Source organism: Corvus hawaiiensis, chromosome 8 (genome assembly GCF_020740725.1).
Source record: "Corvus hawaiiensis isolate bCorHaw1 chromosome 8, bCorHaw1.pri.cur, whole genome shotgun sequence".
Lineage (NCBI taxonomy): Eukaryota > Metazoa > Chordata > Aves > Passeriformes > Corvidae > Corvus > Corvus hawaiiensis.
Window position 1 is genome coordinate 4,768,482 of NC_063220.1, and position 18,248 is coordinate 4,786,729.

At 42.6% G+C, this 18,248-nt stretch overlaps 2 protein-coding genes across 13 annotated transcripts in view; both read right to left on the minus strand.

The window, feature by feature from the left end:
- Nucleotides 1–4,626: 4,626 nt before the first annotated feature.
- LOC125329518 (CD59 glycoprotein-like) lies at nucleotides 4,627–7,033 on the minus strand. Its single transcript, XM_048311647.1, has 3 exons — nucleotides 6,741–7,033; nucleotides 5,800–5,916; nucleotides 4,627–5,222 (listed from the first exon to the last, which is right to left on the minus strand). Exons 1-3 carry the CDS (start codon nucleotides 6,793–6,795, stop codon nucleotides 5,017–5,019), a joined length of 378 nt encoding a protein of 125 aa, XP_048167604.1. The 5' UTR covers nucleotides 6,796–7,033; the 3' UTR covers nucleotides 4,627–5,016.
- Nucleotides 7,034–7,394: 361 nt separating this feature from the next.
- The window catches only part of TACC2 (transforming acidic coiled-coil containing protein 2), a 129,743-nt gene continuing 118,889 nt past the window's right edge, over nucleotides 7,395–18,248 (minus strand). For 7 of the 12 annotated variants that reach the window (XM_048311633.1, XM_048311634.1, XM_048311639.1 and 4 more), the window contains 6 exons: nucleotides 15,376–15,419; nucleotides 12,783–12,791; nucleotides 10,049–10,209; nucleotides 9,587–9,693; nucleotides 8,734–8,854; nucleotides 7,395–7,953 (listed from right to left, as the gene is read on the minus strand). In XM_048311633.1, the coding sequence (XP_048167590.1) occupies nucleotides 7,888–7,953; nucleotides 8,734–8,854; nucleotides 9,587–9,693; nucleotides 10,049–10,209; nucleotides 12,783–12,791; nucleotides 15,376–15,419 (508 nt within the window). In that variant the 3' untranslated portion in view covers nucleotides 7,395–7,887. The remainder of the gene's footprint in view (nucleotides 7,954–8,733; nucleotides 8,855–9,586; nucleotides 9,694–10,048; nucleotides 10,210–12,782; nucleotides 12,792–15,375; nucleotides 15,420–18,248) is intronic. The other 5 variants (XM_048311638.1, XM_048311636.1, XM_048311644.1 and 2 more) reach the window with 1 other exon arrangement.

Consider the following 18,248-nt stretch of genomic DNA (forward strand, 5'->3'; position numbering starts at 1 on the left):
CTGACCCGGCTGAAGAGACACCAGCCAGTCCCCCTGAGCTCCAGATCTGCAGACACTGGTTTTTTTTTCACTGAAAATCAGAAACTGAGGGTGACTGGCATTGCTTAAAACAAGACTTTGAATGTCTCCAATGAAGGCAGTAGCAATCAGTGATTTGGACACCAGCCTTGTTTTTTTGGCTGAGTCTCTGCCAGTGTTCCAAATACCTTCCCCCCCTGAGCATTTAAAGGAAAAAATTAGAACCATTTTGGTGAGGATGAAAGGCAGGAAGTCCTCAGAGAAGAGAAATAACTTCAAGAGAGAAATTCCCCTTCACCTGTCAAACATTATCTCATACTTGCAAGTCTTTTGGGCTTGCAGCTAAAAGGGTCATTCTGATAGAAATATTGCCTGTGGGGCTAAGTCAGGTTGCTATAAAAGGTGTAAGTAATTTTAGGAAATGTGCTAATCCTTAATGGATTACTTGTGCTAGGTGTGGAAGGAAGGAGGGTTGGGTGGCTAAAAAAGAGGGCAGGATTGGATGCGAAATTGGGAAGAAATTCCTCCCTGTGAGGGTGCGGGTGGGGAGGCTCTGGCACAGGGTACCCCAGAGCAGCTGTGGCTGCTCCATCCCTGGCAGTGTCCAAGGCCAGGTTGGACAGGGCTTGGAGCAACCTGGGATAGTGGAAGGGCAAGGAGTAAAAGGGGATGATTTTTAAGGTCCCTTCCGGCCCAAACCATCCTGTGATTCTATGATAAATGCTCAGCCCCATCCTCCCACTCCCGTTCCTCTGCTTTAGTTTTGTTCCAGAAAAGTGCATCACCTGTCTCCCTTGGAAACCCGTCCCTATGGCAACATGCAGGAAAATCTCCAAGCAGACATGACAGAGCTCTGACAGCCCCTTCTTTCTGTGACACTTCTTATGGCACCATCCCGAGGTTGTTGGAGAGATGATGGGAGCTCGCCTGTGTCAAGACACCACTTGGAAGATTTTCCACTGAGAACTTGTTTTTGCAGTCTTTCACTCTCCTGGCTCTTGAATTCTCAGTCTGTGTATCACGACTGCAATTTTATCTGAAATGTGTTGCAAAATCCATGTATTTGCCTCTATCAGCAGAAATCTGTAACCTCAAATGAGATGTTTTTGACAAGACCTACTTTCCATAAAGCCACCCTGCCAAGCACCACGAGCTGCTTCTTTCCAAACTCAATCCCACACTGGCTTTTCAGTTGTGGGTTTTTTTTTTCCTCAGATGCTAAGAAAGTTTACTTGTACCTACACCGCCAACACGGCGAATTTCTTGCTACACTCTTTAGGGATTAACACTGTTATCATTTTCCCCACTCTGGTGTGAGTAACTATGCCACATCTGAGCATGTCACAAATTTACCAATTAAAACCACCCCGTGCACTGCTGGCTGTGGGTGATAAGAGGGAGTGGATGTGTATGCAGGGTGATAACCTTGGGCTCCAGGAATTGTAGTCAGGAATTCTGATTTCAGAAGCATAAAACTCTTCCCCCAGGGCATGTTACCAGCCACAGCCAACAGCTCCAGGCTATGTCCTAAACATCTGCAGGTCCAGAAAGGTCGAGACCCTTTGGAGTGATGCTCACAATGTAAATCTGTCACAGCTGGGCTTTCTTTGCACATAAAGACATGGTAACACTGGCTGCCAGCATGTTTTTTGTTTAATCCCTACTGGACAGAGATGCATGACAAAAATTTCATGTGAGGAAAAAAGGTTAAAAAATAAACTGTGGTTTGTGATGCCAAGATGTACTTCAAACTTTCATCAAATTGCACAACCAGTACTGAGCTGATCTTCTCTGATCTAGATTTTAAAGGCCACAAGAATTGCTTATTCCTCGCCAAGAACAAGGGATAACTTGGTACCTTGCACTCACTGTGGAAAAGTCAGGTGTGGATGAACACTGACAAAATTAAATGGTAAATTCTCACTCTTACGGAGAGCTGAAGGCACTCTGCTCAGCTGTGCCCTCCTGGGAGGTCCCAGAGCCCCTTGCTGCCCTAGAGAAGACTAGGAAAATAAGAGAATGCTGTTTGTACTGCCCAAAACAAGAGGATAGAAAGGAATAATGGAAATTGTGATTTGGGGCTTTAGTTAGAACTGGAAGTTTCTCTCACTTAGAAATCATGAATCTCCTTCCCTGCAGGTGAGAGGGCAGAGTTACACTTACCCAACTGAGTGCCTACAAAAATCCAGCTGACATAACAGATGAAAAAGAAGTCCTGTCATTCTGAGTTGCAGCAGAAGGGATTTCAGCATCTAAGGAAGGGAGAAGGAGCCCGCAGCTGCCCCAGGAATTACACCTCAGAACAACCAACCTTCTCTTTTCCCTGTGACTGGGAATAACTCTGCAGAGTCATGGCAATGAAAACTTTAAAATATTTTTTGCATTTTTAATGGTGTTTAAAAAATATTCCTTCTATTTTCTTTTTTTTTTCTCTGTGCTTTTCTTTCTGTCAACGCTTATGCCAAGAACCATCGTGAAACTGCTCTGAAAACACCAATTCACAAAAGTGGTTTATCCTTCCTAGATACCCACATGCAGGCACACTTCAGGGTCATAATTAGGCAGGAAAAAATGTCCTTTTTTTGCTGTAAAAAGCAAAGCAGGGCCCGTGATGTGCTGGGAGAAAGGATCGGACGGAGGCGGTGGGAGCTGCCTGAAGATCCCGGTCCTGGCTGCCGTCAGGAACGACAGATGGTGTTTGTCAAGAGATTTACCTTCTTATTTTACCATAGAAATACAGCAGCAAGAACACTATCAACATTCACTATTTTATCCAATAGATTTAAGAAATGTATCCCACATGAAAAAAAAAAAACCAAAACAACAAAGCCCAACAGGATTCCTGCAGGAAAACAGAGCGCCAGATGCAGCTGGAAATCCCAATTAAAAGAAGCAGTTGTGTTTATCAAGAGACAATGTCAGCCATTGCATGTAATTTATTTACTCATTAAGGAAATGCACTGAGCACATACAGAGATTACATTCAATACAGATTTATCATTACAGAGCCATATGAAGATAAAGATACAATCAATACCTGCTGCCCGTAGCAGAAGAGATTGAAGGAACTGTTTCAAACTGAGAATGAAATGAAAAACATTTACACCAATTTAAGTGATTTTTATACAGATGAGACACTGGAGTCCAAATTAACATTCTCAGCCAAGATCTGCTGCATTGTTGCAATCTTTATAGTCAACAGCTTTATCAGACTGGTGCCTAGAGACTAAAAATAGAGCAGAACTGCCTTGTCTGAGCCCATCTGAACAAAACCCCAGGAGAATCCAGCCAGTCTGAAGCCACAATCTACACAAGATGATGGAAGGATCCACACTGGGAAAACAGCTCAGTAAAACAAGGAGACAGCTCGGCCCCTGTGACAGGCAGCAGCTACAAGGCAGGCAAGGGTTACACTCTACAGGGAGGGTTCACTGGCTTACCTTGAAGCAGCTCTCTAGAGTTTGCAACCTTAATAAAATTTTGGTCAATGTGAAGAATGCTACGACTCACCACCTGGAACTGATTTTTCAAAGAATTATACTGAAAAAAGTCACAACACAAAGCTAGTGGAAAAACTACTTTGCCACGTATTTTGTGAGTTCCATAAATTTGATGACCTAACCTTCTTCCTACTAGGCAACTAAAACTAGAACTGGAAAGATCACCCCTACTTCAGTTACACCAGCTGGACTTTAAGCCAATCCTGTGCATGTTGTGTGCCAGGGGCTTGGACGAGATCATCACAGCTGGACATTAAAATCTACAAGTATCACTCATCTGCTTGCCTGGTGTTCTGAGTTTTGGATCAAAGGAGGTAGTGATGCACAATTTCTTCTACTATGTGACCCTTTCTGGATCATTTACTTGGTAAAACTGCCATGAGAGGGATTATTAAAAATATTGATTTAGTCCCTTATGCCTCTAAAGACCTCCAAGTAATTTAATTCACCTTGCAAAATGAACAGGATACATAAACCACCTCAACTGAAACACATCACTGAAGGGGAAGATAGATAAATATATATATATACACACACACTCTCACTCTCAAAGACTGAAGTTTAGGACAGTGGAGAATTATCTACATAATTGAAACCTCAAGAAGAATTATAAACTCAAGTTATAATTTGCCTACAAGACAGGGATTAACCACTTGTTTTTAAAACCAGCAGGGGAGATAGATTGAGCCAATCTTTGGATGGAGTTTGCCAGTTCAAAAACAACTTCCAAGCTCTTCTTTCTTCTTCTTTCAGTGCTGTGGTAAGATTCTCAAAGGAACACAAAAGAGAAGACTGGAAGGTGTTTTTCTCCCAGGAAATATGAGCATAGAACCATAGAATGGTTTGGGTTGGAAGGGACCTTAAAGACCATCCAGTCCCAACCCCACTGCCAGGGGCAGGGACACCTTCCACTATCCCAGGTTGCTCCAAACCCCTTCCAACCTGGCCTTGGACACTGACAGGGATATAATATACAATACAATACAATATACCTCCCTGCATTATTCCCTTAATGACCTTCTCTTACCAGTTTGCATTAATACTAAATCATCTGTATTTCAAGTTTCCTGGCTTTGTTCAGTATGCCAATGCTCTCTGAAAGATTAACTTGCTTGCTAGAATTTTCAGTCACTTTGTGCTTGAAAATTTTAGCTTGCTTTTGAATGTCTGCCAACAGTAAACAGCATTTGGCAGACACTTGCCTTTTACCTTACTACCAGGCTACCTGCAGCAAAGATTTCTCCTTATCTAAATTGCAGGAAAATGTTACGTATTTGCACAATCAACCCCTCAGGATAAACAACAGGGCAGCATTTCTTACACAGAGATCAAGGCCTATTTAGCAGATGAAACAACTTTTATCTAAACATCTGCCAGGCCTTCCTACAGCTTTTTGCCTAGTGAGATATATGGAGCAATGTGATTAGGAAATATTATCATCCCTTGCTAAGAAGGCAGAATTGTTGCTTCAGCATACTCTTTTTTTTTCTTTCTCCCCTCATGTCAGCTTCAACAAGGGGTGCCAGAGCAGTGTGAAGACGAGGAGGGAGAAATAGCTGCTGGAGCTGGTGACTCTGGGAGCCTGACTCCTGGCGTTGCAGTTGTTGGAGTAGCAGCAGTGGACGCTCACGCCGGGCGCCCTCGAGCCGTCCCTCCTCGCCCGCTCGCAGAAGGACCTGAACGAGCAGGACTTCATGATGCCACCTGGAACAGAGCCACAGTGAGCCCAGAGGGGCTGCAAGTGGTCACCTGCTCCCACCTGCATCCCTCAGGACCAGCCTGACCACCCAGCACTGAGCAACAACCTTGGGTTTGGCTGATCTGCACAAATAAATGGTACGATCCCAACGCACGGCAGCACACCACAAGCTCCCACTTAAATAACTCTTAATTTATCTTAGAGGCAATTAGGGCAGCTCAAATATCTTTGGATAGATATTTGGATAGCCCCGAGTGCAGGGGCTCATCAGCTTCTTTTCCATATCCTAATTTCCAGGTAAGTCACTTAAGTAAAAAGTGGCCAATGCTTAAAATGCCTTTCCAGCTTTCACACAGAGTGGGTGCAGCTCATCGTGGCACACCAACAAATCATTCCCAGTGGGATTTTGTGTCACATTGCAGATACAACAAAATTAGGATTGCGATTTATTAGTGAGGTTTATTTTGAGAGGAGACATTTACTTTTGGTTTGCTCCTTAACTTACTATGCATTCTTCTCTTTCCAACACTGATTATTTATTTATGACAGATGTAACGAGTCTGACCTGTTTGTGACACTTACTTGCTTGTCCTCTAATGACTGCACAGGCATCTGCATGGCCTGGACACTGCTGACTTCCTTGTCTGTTGCAGTCGTCATCACTAGAACCTACACAGGTGTAACACTGCAGTGCTTCACCTGGGTGAAGGGAGAAGACACCACTCAGAGCAGGACTGTTTAGGGTTTACAAAAAGTATTTAAAAATATCAGCCTTTCTAATGTTGTTTCGAGCACACACAAAAAAAATTGTGAAGAAGTTTTAGAAAATCCAAAGATTCTGCAAATCTTATCAATGGTTCTTTTTTAGAAATGGTTCAGATACTGGTTAAAAAAAAAAAACTGGTTAAAAAAAAAAAATCAACCAGAGATTATTTGTTACAATCTGCACTTAAAATAATACAAAAACCATCTGATGTTCTGTAACTGCCCCCACATCTTCAGGTAACATTTTCAGAGCAGAGCCCACAAGTTGTTTTTTTCCCCCTCCATCATGATCTTTGGTTCACAGTACCATGAAAAAGCACATTCTATGCACATAAAATCTTACAACTATCCAATTTTCCTTTTCTTCTGAAGTATCAATTCAGCTGGAAAGCACAACAGTGTATCTTGAGTTCTGCTCTTTAAACATTACAACCATAACTCAATCCTCTCTCTTTCCCTTGGTTCAAACTACATGGTATTTTCAAAAGCAAGCACGAGTTTGAAAGGTATTTAAAATACCACACTTGGAGCTCGCAGAGCAGAAATCCCCCCCTTCCTGTCACTAGGGACATTTGAGCTTGTTAGCAGTCATATTTATCTTTACAGAGGTGCAGTTCTGTGCTGCTAACCACACACACAAAATGACCTGAAACCAACCCAACCCAGGAGAGCAGCCCAGAACAGCAAAGAGGCTCAGCCATGCCTGAGGTAGGAAATGCAAATGAAGTACAAAAGGAAAGAAAAAGGAGTTGACTTACTTTTGAGGACAAAAAGGGAGCTGACAAGAACCAGGCTGAAGACTGTCCACATCATGGAGATCCAAGAGATGCACCATTAGCCAAAGAAAGCAGTTTGTTTGCTATTAAAGCCTTAATGCTTCTCTTACATCCCTAATCCTCTGCAGAGGATAACTTACAGGATAAAGAGGTGTGCAGAGTGCTACTTATCGAGCTTATTCCGGTTGCACCTCTAATCACACGAACCTCATCTCCACGAGCCCTGCAGGCAAACTCTTCCAGGAGCAGGAAGGAGCCAATGTATTCACCTTTCAGTGCCAGACATGCTTAAAAACCATCCCGTCACCACATGCCACAGCCTCGACTCCTCCAACAGCCTCATTACGTTTGCCCATGGGATTTGCTGGATCAGGGTCAGAGCATTAAATATTTTGGATTAAGCCCATGCTTGAGACTTGAGTGGTCCAAATCCAACACACACACACATATATATATATATTTAGAGAGACAGTAAGATATAGACCTAGATATGTGCACATAAGCAGCATACTCTTGTGACCCACAAAGTGTTCCAAGCAGTGACCCACGAAGTGCTTTCTGTGAAGGAATTAATTCCCAAGAGCATCTGGTGCTGAAATAAGCAAGTGAAGGACATAAAACAGAGCCATACTTATCTTCAACTTTCAACGAAAAAATTTATTTACAATAGAGAATTTCATTTGTGACATGCATTTTCCTTTTTTTTTTTTTTAATTTTATTTTACAAATCAGCAAATGCAGATAAAGTTTACATTCCTTAAGGCAAGAGTCCCCATGCAAGTAATACATGTTTATATTAAATCCAAAAGACATCCAACATGGGAACTCATGTACAAAGGGAAGGCTAGGATCAGCAATTTGTAATTTCTTAGAGAACTTGACAATCTCCCTGATACAGGAACTTTGAGATCAACTTGCTATGAATTATACTATGAAAATGCAAACAATAGCAAGAAATTCTGATAGTCATCTTAGTACTGCATACAATTAAATCAACTTTATTTAGAAAGAAAATACAGTAGTGCATACGAAAAAGTGAAAATATAACCTGTCCACATAAATGTATGGACATCAGTGTGCCAATGGTCATATTGCACTCAATATCGAAGTCCAGAAATTTGGTTAAAAGTTAGCTTTTCCCCATTTTGGCAATCAGTTCATCACAAATCTTCGTTAGCTCTTCTATCTCTTTATTCTGGAAAATAAAACATGAAGTATTATGAAAATTATTGTGCTGCGTTAAGATGAGGGGTTTTTTAATTTTAATATTATCTAACTTTTGGGAGAAGTGTGGGAAAATTCACTTTTCTCCAGTGCTGAGAACAGGGTATCTATATGTACAGATACACGTGCATATATAGCACAACTAAGTGTTTGTATCCACAGTACAACTATATATGCATTCAAAAAAACACTTCCTTTTTTCCAAATACAATAAATCAAATTTAGCACCAAAGCAGACAGCTTTATAGCAGTCATTCCCAGCACACCACAATAATACATAGAGGAATTTTGTTTCTAGGCTGCACTTTTCTATTTTTTTTCATTATTTTCAGCCTGTCTTGCAGAGCTGCAAGCAAGGACGAGCTGTACTATGCCAAAGCAAGCTCCCTTGGCTGAGCTAGAGAACACAGAGATATAAATAGGCATTTCCTACAGACACTTTGGAATTAGCACTGGAATTACAGCTAGCACTAAAAAGGGAAACAGAACCTGAGAGAAGAACTAAAGCAAGGTCTGAAACCTCAGAACTGAAGCAAACCAAGGCCTGGGCTGCAGAGGTGCACCCCGAGCTCTGGCTGAGGCTGAGCCAGCCCCGAGCACTTGGGCTCAGATCAAACCTGGGTCCAGCTGGTGCACATAGGGGGGCGGTTTGTCCTAAAATTTGGGCAATGCTGCTGTCCCCGGGGCCAGGGAGCTGCAGGACAATCCTCAGGCAGAGCTTGGCTCCAGGGAGAGCAGACTCCTGATTTACCTTTTGTTCCAGTGTTCTCTCCAAGGCATCTACTTTGAGCTGCTCCTTCCGAAGGCTGGCCTGGTATGCTGCCTGCTCCTGCTGGGCCTTGCCTCTCACTTGTGCAATTTCAGCATTGGCTCTGCAAAAAACACAGGTTTTGGTCACATAAAGTTCTCTACAGGAAAGGGGAGAGGGTGCCCAAGGGTGGACAGCACCTTAAGAAATGGGGGAAGAGGGCAGGGCTGCCTTCTGCACATCTTGGATATATTCTCAGACTTGTCCCTAGAGACTTTTCACAACTCCCTCTCCTGCTTCTCTCAGATATCTGTGCCGAGGTCACAAATATGACTCAGGTAGAAGTGTCTTCTGGCAGTTTCTAAACCTGATCTCCAGTTCAGGGGACTGTACTGTGAGTCCTGAATGTGACTCCTAGAAAGGCTTAATTGGTCATTACATGGAAATCTAGAAAAAAGAAACTGGCTAATGGCTTCCTTTTTGATCTTCTCAAGGAAACACATTAAAGAAACATAAAGACACTAGATAAACATTGAAATTTAAGGTGCTCTGTATGGACCAGCACATCACAGAAATTCTAATTATGGCATTTTTTTCCAGCCTCTATCACAGAGCAGCCCGTGCCTTGCATACTGCAGGAGCAGTTCAGGATGTGAAGTCCAGCCACGGGAATCCCCCTGCAGCATGAACTCCTGAAAAAATATGTGTACAATCCATGCACCATCCCTGGAAGTGTCCAAGACGAGGCTGGATGGGGCTTGGAGCAACCTGGTCTAGTGGAAGGCGTCCCTGCCCATGGAAACAAATGTTCTTTAAGACTCCTTCCAATCATTCTGTGAATCCATGACTCAATTACCTGTCCAGTTTTTCCTCAGCATGAATTTTGAGTGCCTGATACCTCTGTTCTTCCTTCTTTACTCGTGACAAATATTCCTGCGCACATTTCTTCAACACTTCTTCGTTCTTAAAAGAGAAGATGACATCAAATTTAACCCAAGAGGTTAAAATGCAGAACAGGCACCTGTTTGTGGGAGTCACACACAGCTGTCTGAAGGGCTGCAGTCCAGCACTGACACCCACAGACAGAGGCCATCAGAAGGAGAATATTACACAATGCAAAAAGCTTTACAATTTTTCTGGTTGCGTTTGATAGCTGGCTGCAACCTTTCACCTGAGGATTATGGTCTGTCATGCACTTTAGACCCAATGCAGGACATGGGAATTAGCTGGAAACACAAGTCCTGCCTTCTGTTCAGCAGCACTGGTACACAGACCCCGCTCAGCTCTGCTCTTTAAAGGAGATGTTAACGGGATTCACCTTCCGAAACCCCTCCAGGACTTCTTTCATTTTCTCGTATCTCCTGAAAAGATCCGCCAGGGATTTCTCCACCGAGTTCAGGTCAGCCAAAGCTTGCTCCTTCTCCACAATCAGCTGCTGAACAGTGTGGTGGGAGACAGATTTCTCTCTCTGTTCATCCTCTGAAAGAAGAGAGTAGTAGGGAAAAGAGAGATTTTCAGAAGGGTAACAGTAGTAAGAACACTGATTTCACTGTCATCTACAGTTTCTACTGTACTCTGCTCTATTTGTGTAATAGTAAGTTTATAGGATCCAAAAAAGTCAGATTTATATAAAGACACAAGCCTGTTTTGGAAAACAGTTGCTAAAACCAGTGATATTTAAGAATTTTGATGTTGGGGGAAAATGTGAATGTATCTCTGTACTGATGATTTCTTCACCCTGAGCTCGGCCGTTCCCATGGAAAGGCAGGTGTTGGATTTCCCATTTGCCTGCAGATGCACTAGCTGAAGGAAAGGACATTTGTGCATGTTCCTAGCAGTGGCCACCAATTATTTGCCATTGCTGATATATGCTTGTCATCTGCTGGCATCTTCCAATCCTGAACAAACAAGGCACTTTGTCCAGTGGAATTCAATTCTTCCCTTGGAAAAGCAGTGTTTTGCCAGCTCTCAGGATTACTGTAGCAAGTGGCAGAAAGGAAATCTAACAGTAGACAGACTTCCTAAGTGTAAAAAACTGCAAAAAACATCTGCCAAGATCCTCCTGGGTATAGTTACATTTGAGTCAGGGATGGTGGGAAGAACGTAACAGGAATCCAAATCCATATGGAGGAGAAATTTTCAAGGGAATTGATCTCATAATAAGCTGGAATATCCACATAACACTGGAAGAAAAGGTCTGGCATTGTCTTCCAAAATACTGCATCGTTTCCTTCATATCCTAAACTGTGATTCCTGTATCCATGTTTTAAGGGCTACTTTGAACAATACTGAAGGGAAAACCCACCCACAGAACACAGCAGCTCTGTATCACCATTTTCCTTCATCTATGATAGAAACTAAAATAAGGTAAGAAGTTCTCCTGTGGAAAAAAGCACGGGGCATTTCACAATGTACAACTTTTAATTTGGGCCTTTATATTTGGAAACAAAGAACTAAACAAGTTTGGGTTTTTTATTTGAACAGAAGTTTTCATCAGAAAACTATTTTTTCAGAAGTTTTCATATTTATAGTGGTCAGCTCTGAAATGCCAAAGCTGATACTGTCAATTCCCAAACGGAGATTAATCTCTTCCTTTTGCGTATTCCATCCAAAAAATACACATTCCTGCAGGCCTGACCAAGGCCAGAGCAGGGATGATGCCATGCTGTGCATCAGCTCCTGGGCTACAGTCTGGGCTCCTCTGCTCACCCTGACAGCACCGGGCTGGGTGAGCAGAGCTGACCTGAGCTTATTCTGCTCTGTGTGATACAGAAGATCAAAAGAACCAGAGAGGCTCTCAGGACCTGCTTGTAACACCTTTATTTTACTGGTGAACAAACACCTTTGACATGGCAGAGAAGGCCAGAGCCCTGTAATACCATATCACTTGGATATGTTTAACACTTTATTTTAAATAAACATTCTTTTCTGTTTTGCTTTCTCAGAGACACCCTGTATTCCTCCATAATGTCAAAACCAATGTGTTCTCAATTAAATTAAAAAACCTTTTGCTGTCATTTTTTTATTTTTCTAAACCTGAGAAGCTGTCTACTTGTGTTCCAGCACTAGATTTGTTTAATCATGCTGGAGATTACACCCTGACCAGATAATTCCAAACCCCTTCCTGGCGGGATCCTGTTCTCTGGCAACACTTCTGTCACTGCAACTCCAGGCAGGGTAAGAGATCCCTTCACATGATCATCCAAAATACTTTAATGTATTTAATGTCACATCTTCACTTTTTGTGAGACTGCTGTCTGAGGTATTTTAGCAACTTCCTGACTTGTTTCTAGGGCAATCAGAAAGTTGACAATTCATGTCACACTCACTCCTCTTCCTCCCAGTGCATCACAGGCCCTCCTCTCTCCTCAGCTGGATCAGCTCCTCTAATACTTGATCCCCAGCACCATTTAAACTTGCTCATGGGAAACTGGGGCAAGTGCTACAGAATCACAGAGTTGGGTTGGAAGGCACCTCAAAGCTCACGTAGTTCCACCCCCCTGCGATGGGCAGGGACACCTCCCACTCTTAGAGCACGTGGCTCCAAGCCCTGTCCAAGTGATGCTCCCAAACCAAAGTGGTTAAATGCTACAAAAAACCAGAAACTTGGCTGGAGGGGGACTAGAGTTTTATGTGATATTTTCAGAAAATTGTAGAATGGCTTGGGTTGGAAGTTCCTTCTATTTTCCAAGACTATGATTTAGTTTCAATAATATGTGCTGGTAACAGCCTGCCAGTCGAATCTTAGATAAGCAGGTACACATACTTAATTCTAAATATATTTACGAGATCATGTGATTGAAATATTTTAATTAAATTACTTCCACGTCTGCAACACACCCTGCCCAGGGCTCACCAACAATAACAGCAGTATGCTCAGGACTAACACTATCCAAATTGACAGAATCAGAGCAGCACCAGCAGATCCGCTTTCAGGCTCAGCTCACTACTACTCACATGACTTAATGGGAATGCAGCAAACAGAGAACAAAAGCAAAAGAAACTAAAGATGCAAAATGCTGGTGTGAAAGTTGGTGAAAAGCTTTACTTACCAGGCTTGCCTGTTTTGTTTTTGCAAGCAAATAGCAAGAAGCAACGAAAACGGAAGCAAAATAGAAAAATCGGGAATTGTTAGGAAAGCAGCAAATAAGTAATGCAACAACCCGTAATGCACAAAGCATAACATCTGTTTGTTTTTCACAAGGAGGAGATCATAATGTATTCAAATGTAAAGTATAAGGACACATTTTTAACAGGAAAGAAACCCCAAACCAACATTAGAAATCTGTCAGTGAAAAGGAATTGGGATGGGGATTTTGGCTGTGACCCAGGTGTGGGGAGGGCGGGGTGCAGGGAGCACTGGGGTCACCGAGGCTCTGCTCCGTGGCTGTCAGAGCAAACACGGGCACCAGGCACAAAGCAGCAGCACAAGCAGCAGGCTGGCCTGGAAAACCTGGTGTTTCTTCTCCCCCATCCCTCAGTGGAAACTAAAATGTGTTAGGGGTTGAGGCAAGTGTAAGAAAAAAAGAAAAAAAAAGATAGAGCACCAGTTAAAAAATGTGCCAAGTGACACTAACAGGGATCTCCACACTGACAGCTTGCAAGCTCTGGCTACACAGAGTGTGGCATGAACTAATCACAGCAGCTAAGCTGGGTAATATTGAGTTCCATATACATATAACAGCAAATACTAAACCTTCCATAGCCCTTGAAATCAAAGGCAATCGCTGTTTGCAATGCAGGATTTTCAGTGCCTTTAGAGGCAAACATAGGCAGTCATATATTCTTAATATGAGGTATTTTCAGTATTCATTATACACACACATGCCAACCTACAAAAAGCTCAGCAGGACCCATCAACTTCATCGAATATTCATCAAAGGGTTTGGTGAAATTGGTTTACGTGCAGTGCCCTTCTAACAGGGCTGTACAAATAGTTCAGGAGGGACAATTAGATCAAAAATTTAAGTTAAATGCAGGGAGAAGCCTCACATTTAACATATTACCATGCTGTAGGATTTGCATACTGCTCTAATTAACACAGAAAGGATGTTTTCTGTGTTGCTGCTGTTGGTTCAGTTCCTTTGCAAATGGACAGCAAATTAAATTACTTATAGCCACAGCCCTTAAAAACTCACCATAGAGCATCTGAGATGCTCTGATACTCTGAACCTGAAGTTTAAAGATCTATTTACTCATAGCCAATGGCCCAGTGCTTAAATTATCCTTTGTTCTTTGCAACAAGAGGAAGTGGCACTGATGGAATGTACTGTGTACACCAAGGCTGTGCCTCTGCCTCAGGACTCCTATTCTGTATCTAATTGCTGCACTGCAGTCTCAGAATTTTTTTTTTTTTTCTAAATCTGTTTCTCAAGAACAGAATTTGAATTTGTTATCAAAAAGAAACTTCTGCTGCTAACTGTAGCCACAGCTCAGAAGCAAAGGACAGGTCCTTTGTGTGTCCATATCACTGGCCAGGTTAAGCGTGGAAGCCACACCAGAGTATGTTTAACCAAAATGTACATAAACCAAAATGAAGTTAAGTTCTTTGCATACTCTGGTCACTCCTACTTTAACACCTGCAGGATGACAATGACAGACACCATGTCAGAAGCAAACGAGTTGTCTCAGTTTGTACATACAAAAGGCAATGGAGGCATAACACCAGAGAAAATGAAGCCTGGTGTATTATTAGTGTTTATTAATCATTATTATATATATTTCATTAATTACTTATTTATTATAGTTGTCATTCTCAAAGAATTTAATTATTTGTAGGTCCATTTTAGCGTTCACTTGAAAGGAGGGTGGGATGTCTCCCAATGGCCAGGGAATCCAGAAAGGCAGCAGAAGCACCAGACATTGGTGCTCTTCCCAGCAGTTTTGGCCTTGGAGAGCCCAAAATCCCACTCAGCCAATCCCACGGCTCGAGCTGAAGCAGTACAAGGCAGCACAAGCCACTGGTGCTTTCTATAGCCAGACTGATAAAAAGAGCTTTAGAAATCTTACAAGAGGCTTTAAAATCACATCCCAAGGGCCAGACCTCCCACGCCAAGGAACCACATGAGCCCTGCAACCTTTGGGTTTGAAGTGCTACTAAGCGTCAAGTCTTTGATTTGTGGCATGTGCTGTTAGCAAAGGTGATTTTTAATTACTGAGAGACAAAACTTGTCATAATTTAGACCTTAAAGGAGACCCCTGTGTCAGTAATCAACTGGGGGGGAGTGGATTGGCCACTCGTAACCTCCCAGCTGGGATTGAAGTTAATCTCGGTTTTGGTCTGATCGATGCATTTAGCACAGATAATCCCTGTTGTTGTGAAGAGCTAAGTTTGGAATCTGCCATTAAACAGCTGGGAGCTGATGCCTAAGGGGTTTTTAGGTCACTGGAAGTCTCTCCTGGAGAAACCCAAGAATTTGAACCTGTTTCCTATAGGCCAGTTTGCTCAGAAGGGAAAGCCCTAAGCCTTCTGTGTTACCTGAACTGCCTGGGGGCTGCTGGCTATGAAGCAAGGCCCTGACTTTTCCTTTTCTGGCGTCCTCAGATGCATTCACAATTCCCTGCAGCATCAGCAGATGCAGCCAGCATCAAAATGAAGCCCACAGACTTCAACCAGGGAGCATCTTGCACAGTAGGAACACCTACCTATCATCTGAGCAATCGTCTTCTCATATTCCGAAACTATTTTTCTGTAAGAGGGGAAAAAAAAAGAAAATCTTTTGGCAAACAACATCATTGCTCATGCTTACTTAGCAAATAACACTATCAGCAAGTGAACTGTGGTGTTTTTAAGAGATACAGAACCCCACCACCCTTTTATATGTTCTTTATTGCCCAAATAACAAATAAAACTGATAATTTTACCACTGCACCTGATTTTTAATTCTCCATGGAAATCAATAAAGGTGAGGGAAGGAAGAAGAGATTGCTTTGAAACAGATTCTGTTTTTTGAAACATCACCCATCATGATTACAAACATAATCACACTGGTCTAGCTCAAGAATTACAAAGAGCCTGACTTTTCCATTACTTTCTTCCCTCTTGTCCATATTTGTGTTGTTTTATTTTTAATGTAAACTTTAAGTAAACTTGTAACTGGTAGCACATAAACCTAACAGGAGTAGTGCTGGCCATCACCCAAAATGTATCTCATCTTCTAAATGAATCTTCTCATGACTAAATGATTCACTACCACTTAAAACAACAAGATCAAAATATTCAACTATGTAGCACAAAATCCATCATATTCCATTTCCCAAATCTGTTTTTGAAGCAGAGGTGGCAAAATGTTACTTTTAAGACTGTTTTATTTCGTATACTCACGGTAGGCTTTGAAATTCCTTCTTGAAAAGAGGTTAGCCAAAATAAGCAGATTAAATGTGATTTAGAAAGATGATCCATCCCTTCCCAGAGCCAAATAAAGCTAATGAAATGAGACTAGCTTGATCTGTGCTTTGATTCACGAGCCACGCAGGACCGTCTACAAAATACAGAATTACCCCACACTTCATCTGAAGTGGATATTCAAAACAGCTCACAGGAGTTTGAATACACCTCTTTTGAAACTCACTTTCACTTGCTCCATTTTTAGAGCTCTGCTGCAGTTGGTGAGGTTACAGAAAGGATGTGGGAAAATCCTGAGACAAAAGTCAGTAAGGAAAGGAGAAACTTGCAGAGCTCCCAAAAAACTATTGCAGTAACTCCAGAACTGCCTCAAATCTGAATCACAGACAGAGCCGAGAGCTCTGAGAAGGCCACCTGGCCCTAAGGTCAGCAGCATCTCCCCTGGTCCTGCAGAGCACTCAGAGAGCAAGGGGCTCTACCCCTGAGCACTGGGATTTTTCCTTTCAACTATAAATGACACTTTGGAGAGCAAAGATAACAGCAAGGATTTTCCCCTAAAAGGAAGGGTTTGGTTTCATGTCCAAAGAAGATTACCTCAAAAGGCTGCTGTAAGCAATGAGGATTTCAAAGCTTTCTCATATCCTTGTGACACAAAGCACCTTTAGGAAGTTTCGTCATCCAAGAAATGAAACCAAGGACTCAGAGGGTACTGAGGGTAAGGAACACAACATCACAACACTGCAGCACTTCCCAGGGAACAATTTGCTCCAGGTTCATGTCAAAGGCCTCTCTCAGTCAAGAGCCTAAATAATGGTCATTACAGCCAAGGAACCAAAGGATGCTGCCACATCATTCCTCTTTGGGAGGGCACATCGTAACCCCAGGCTGACACATTACATAGGCTTTAAATGTTGCTATTTCAGACATTCAGTCTATTCACTGACTGCACATTTGTAAGTCATAGAAACACCAGAATCCAGGGCTACAAAGGGTCTCAGAAGTCATCTGCTTGACTCCCCTTACAGAGTCATAATCAATCAGACCTCCAAATAACCATAATTAAGTATTTCTTGCCTGCCTCTGGTTAGACTCTTGGATTATGGTACAGCCCACTGTGGTTTAGCTCTTAGATGACTACTGCATTATTAAACCTTCTCTTTTTGGCTTCTGTTCTCCGGAGTGGAATTTCCTCCAGACTGATGTTTTCCTGGAAATTTAGACAAATTCAGGATATTCCAGCTACAGTATGCAGGAACACTGCTTCTTCTCTGGGAAGTGATGCTTTTGTGCCTGCAACTCTAAATAATCCCTTCACTCCCTGCTTATCATCATGTCATATCTCACTGCTGCATCTCTAATTTACCACACATGGACTGCTTGAACATTTAAACTTCCAAGAGAAATCTTTCTTTGTGCACATATGTGTATTTATCATTTTGTGACGGTATTAGCCAGACTTTTTTTTCTTTTCATCCATGCGTTCCAGGCATGTGCCTGTGGGAAATTTGGCTTGGTTAGTGTGGGTTTTTTTTTCAAATCAGACTTTATGGAGAGTGGAGACACACACAAGCAAATTACTGTGTGGAAGAGGAAGGTGCAGATCCACGGTGTGCCAGCTGCTCTGTGTCACCCCTGGCTCTCCTTCCATGAGGGAAAAGGCTGGCAGTGCCCACTGGCAGCCAGCAGACACGTGCACCCCGACACAGAACAGACCAAGCACCACACTTGAGTGTGAGCTGCACACTGAGACATTCCTTACAATCCCTCATTTTGTTCCCTCCTTGTTTTGCTCCCTCAGTTTGACTGCTCACAGCCACTGCGTTCTGTTTCTCCTCATTAAGCATTTCAGGGTTATGCCAGAGCTTTGTTCCCCTTCCCAACAGAGCACAAGGGAGGTGAGAGAACTCAGCTGGGCACCGGGAGGTGGCAAAAAAGAAATAAAGAGGCTGCCCTTGCCTTTTGCAGACGCTTCTCTTAAGATGCTTTGGCTCAGAGCCCTGTGCTGCCACTATTCCAATCTGCCATGTGCAATTCCTGGCATCCATGCAAGGGTTTGTGGAGCTCTGCACTGCAGTTCCCTTCTACTCTCCCTCCCTAAGTACAGTTTTCCTGGATATAAGCAGCAATTGCTTATGTAGGTCATCACTAGATACAGAGTTTAGCTTTAAATCAC

Excerpts from the sequence above, each read along its gene's own strand:
- LOC125329518 (XM_048311647.1), bottom strand. The coding sequence starts at position 6,795 with ATGATGTGGACAGTCTTCAGCCTGGTTCTTGTCAGCTCCCTTTTTGTC. Across the intron at positions 5,917-6,740 it reads CTCCCTTTTTGTCCTCAAAA|GTGAAGCACTGCAGTGTTAC; the intron begins GTAAGTCAACTC and ends CCCTTCACCCAG. Across the intron at positions 5,223-5,799 it reads AGTCATTAGAGGACAAGCAA|GTGGCATCATGAAGTCCTGC; the intron begins GTAAGTGTCACA and ends GCTCTGTTCCAG.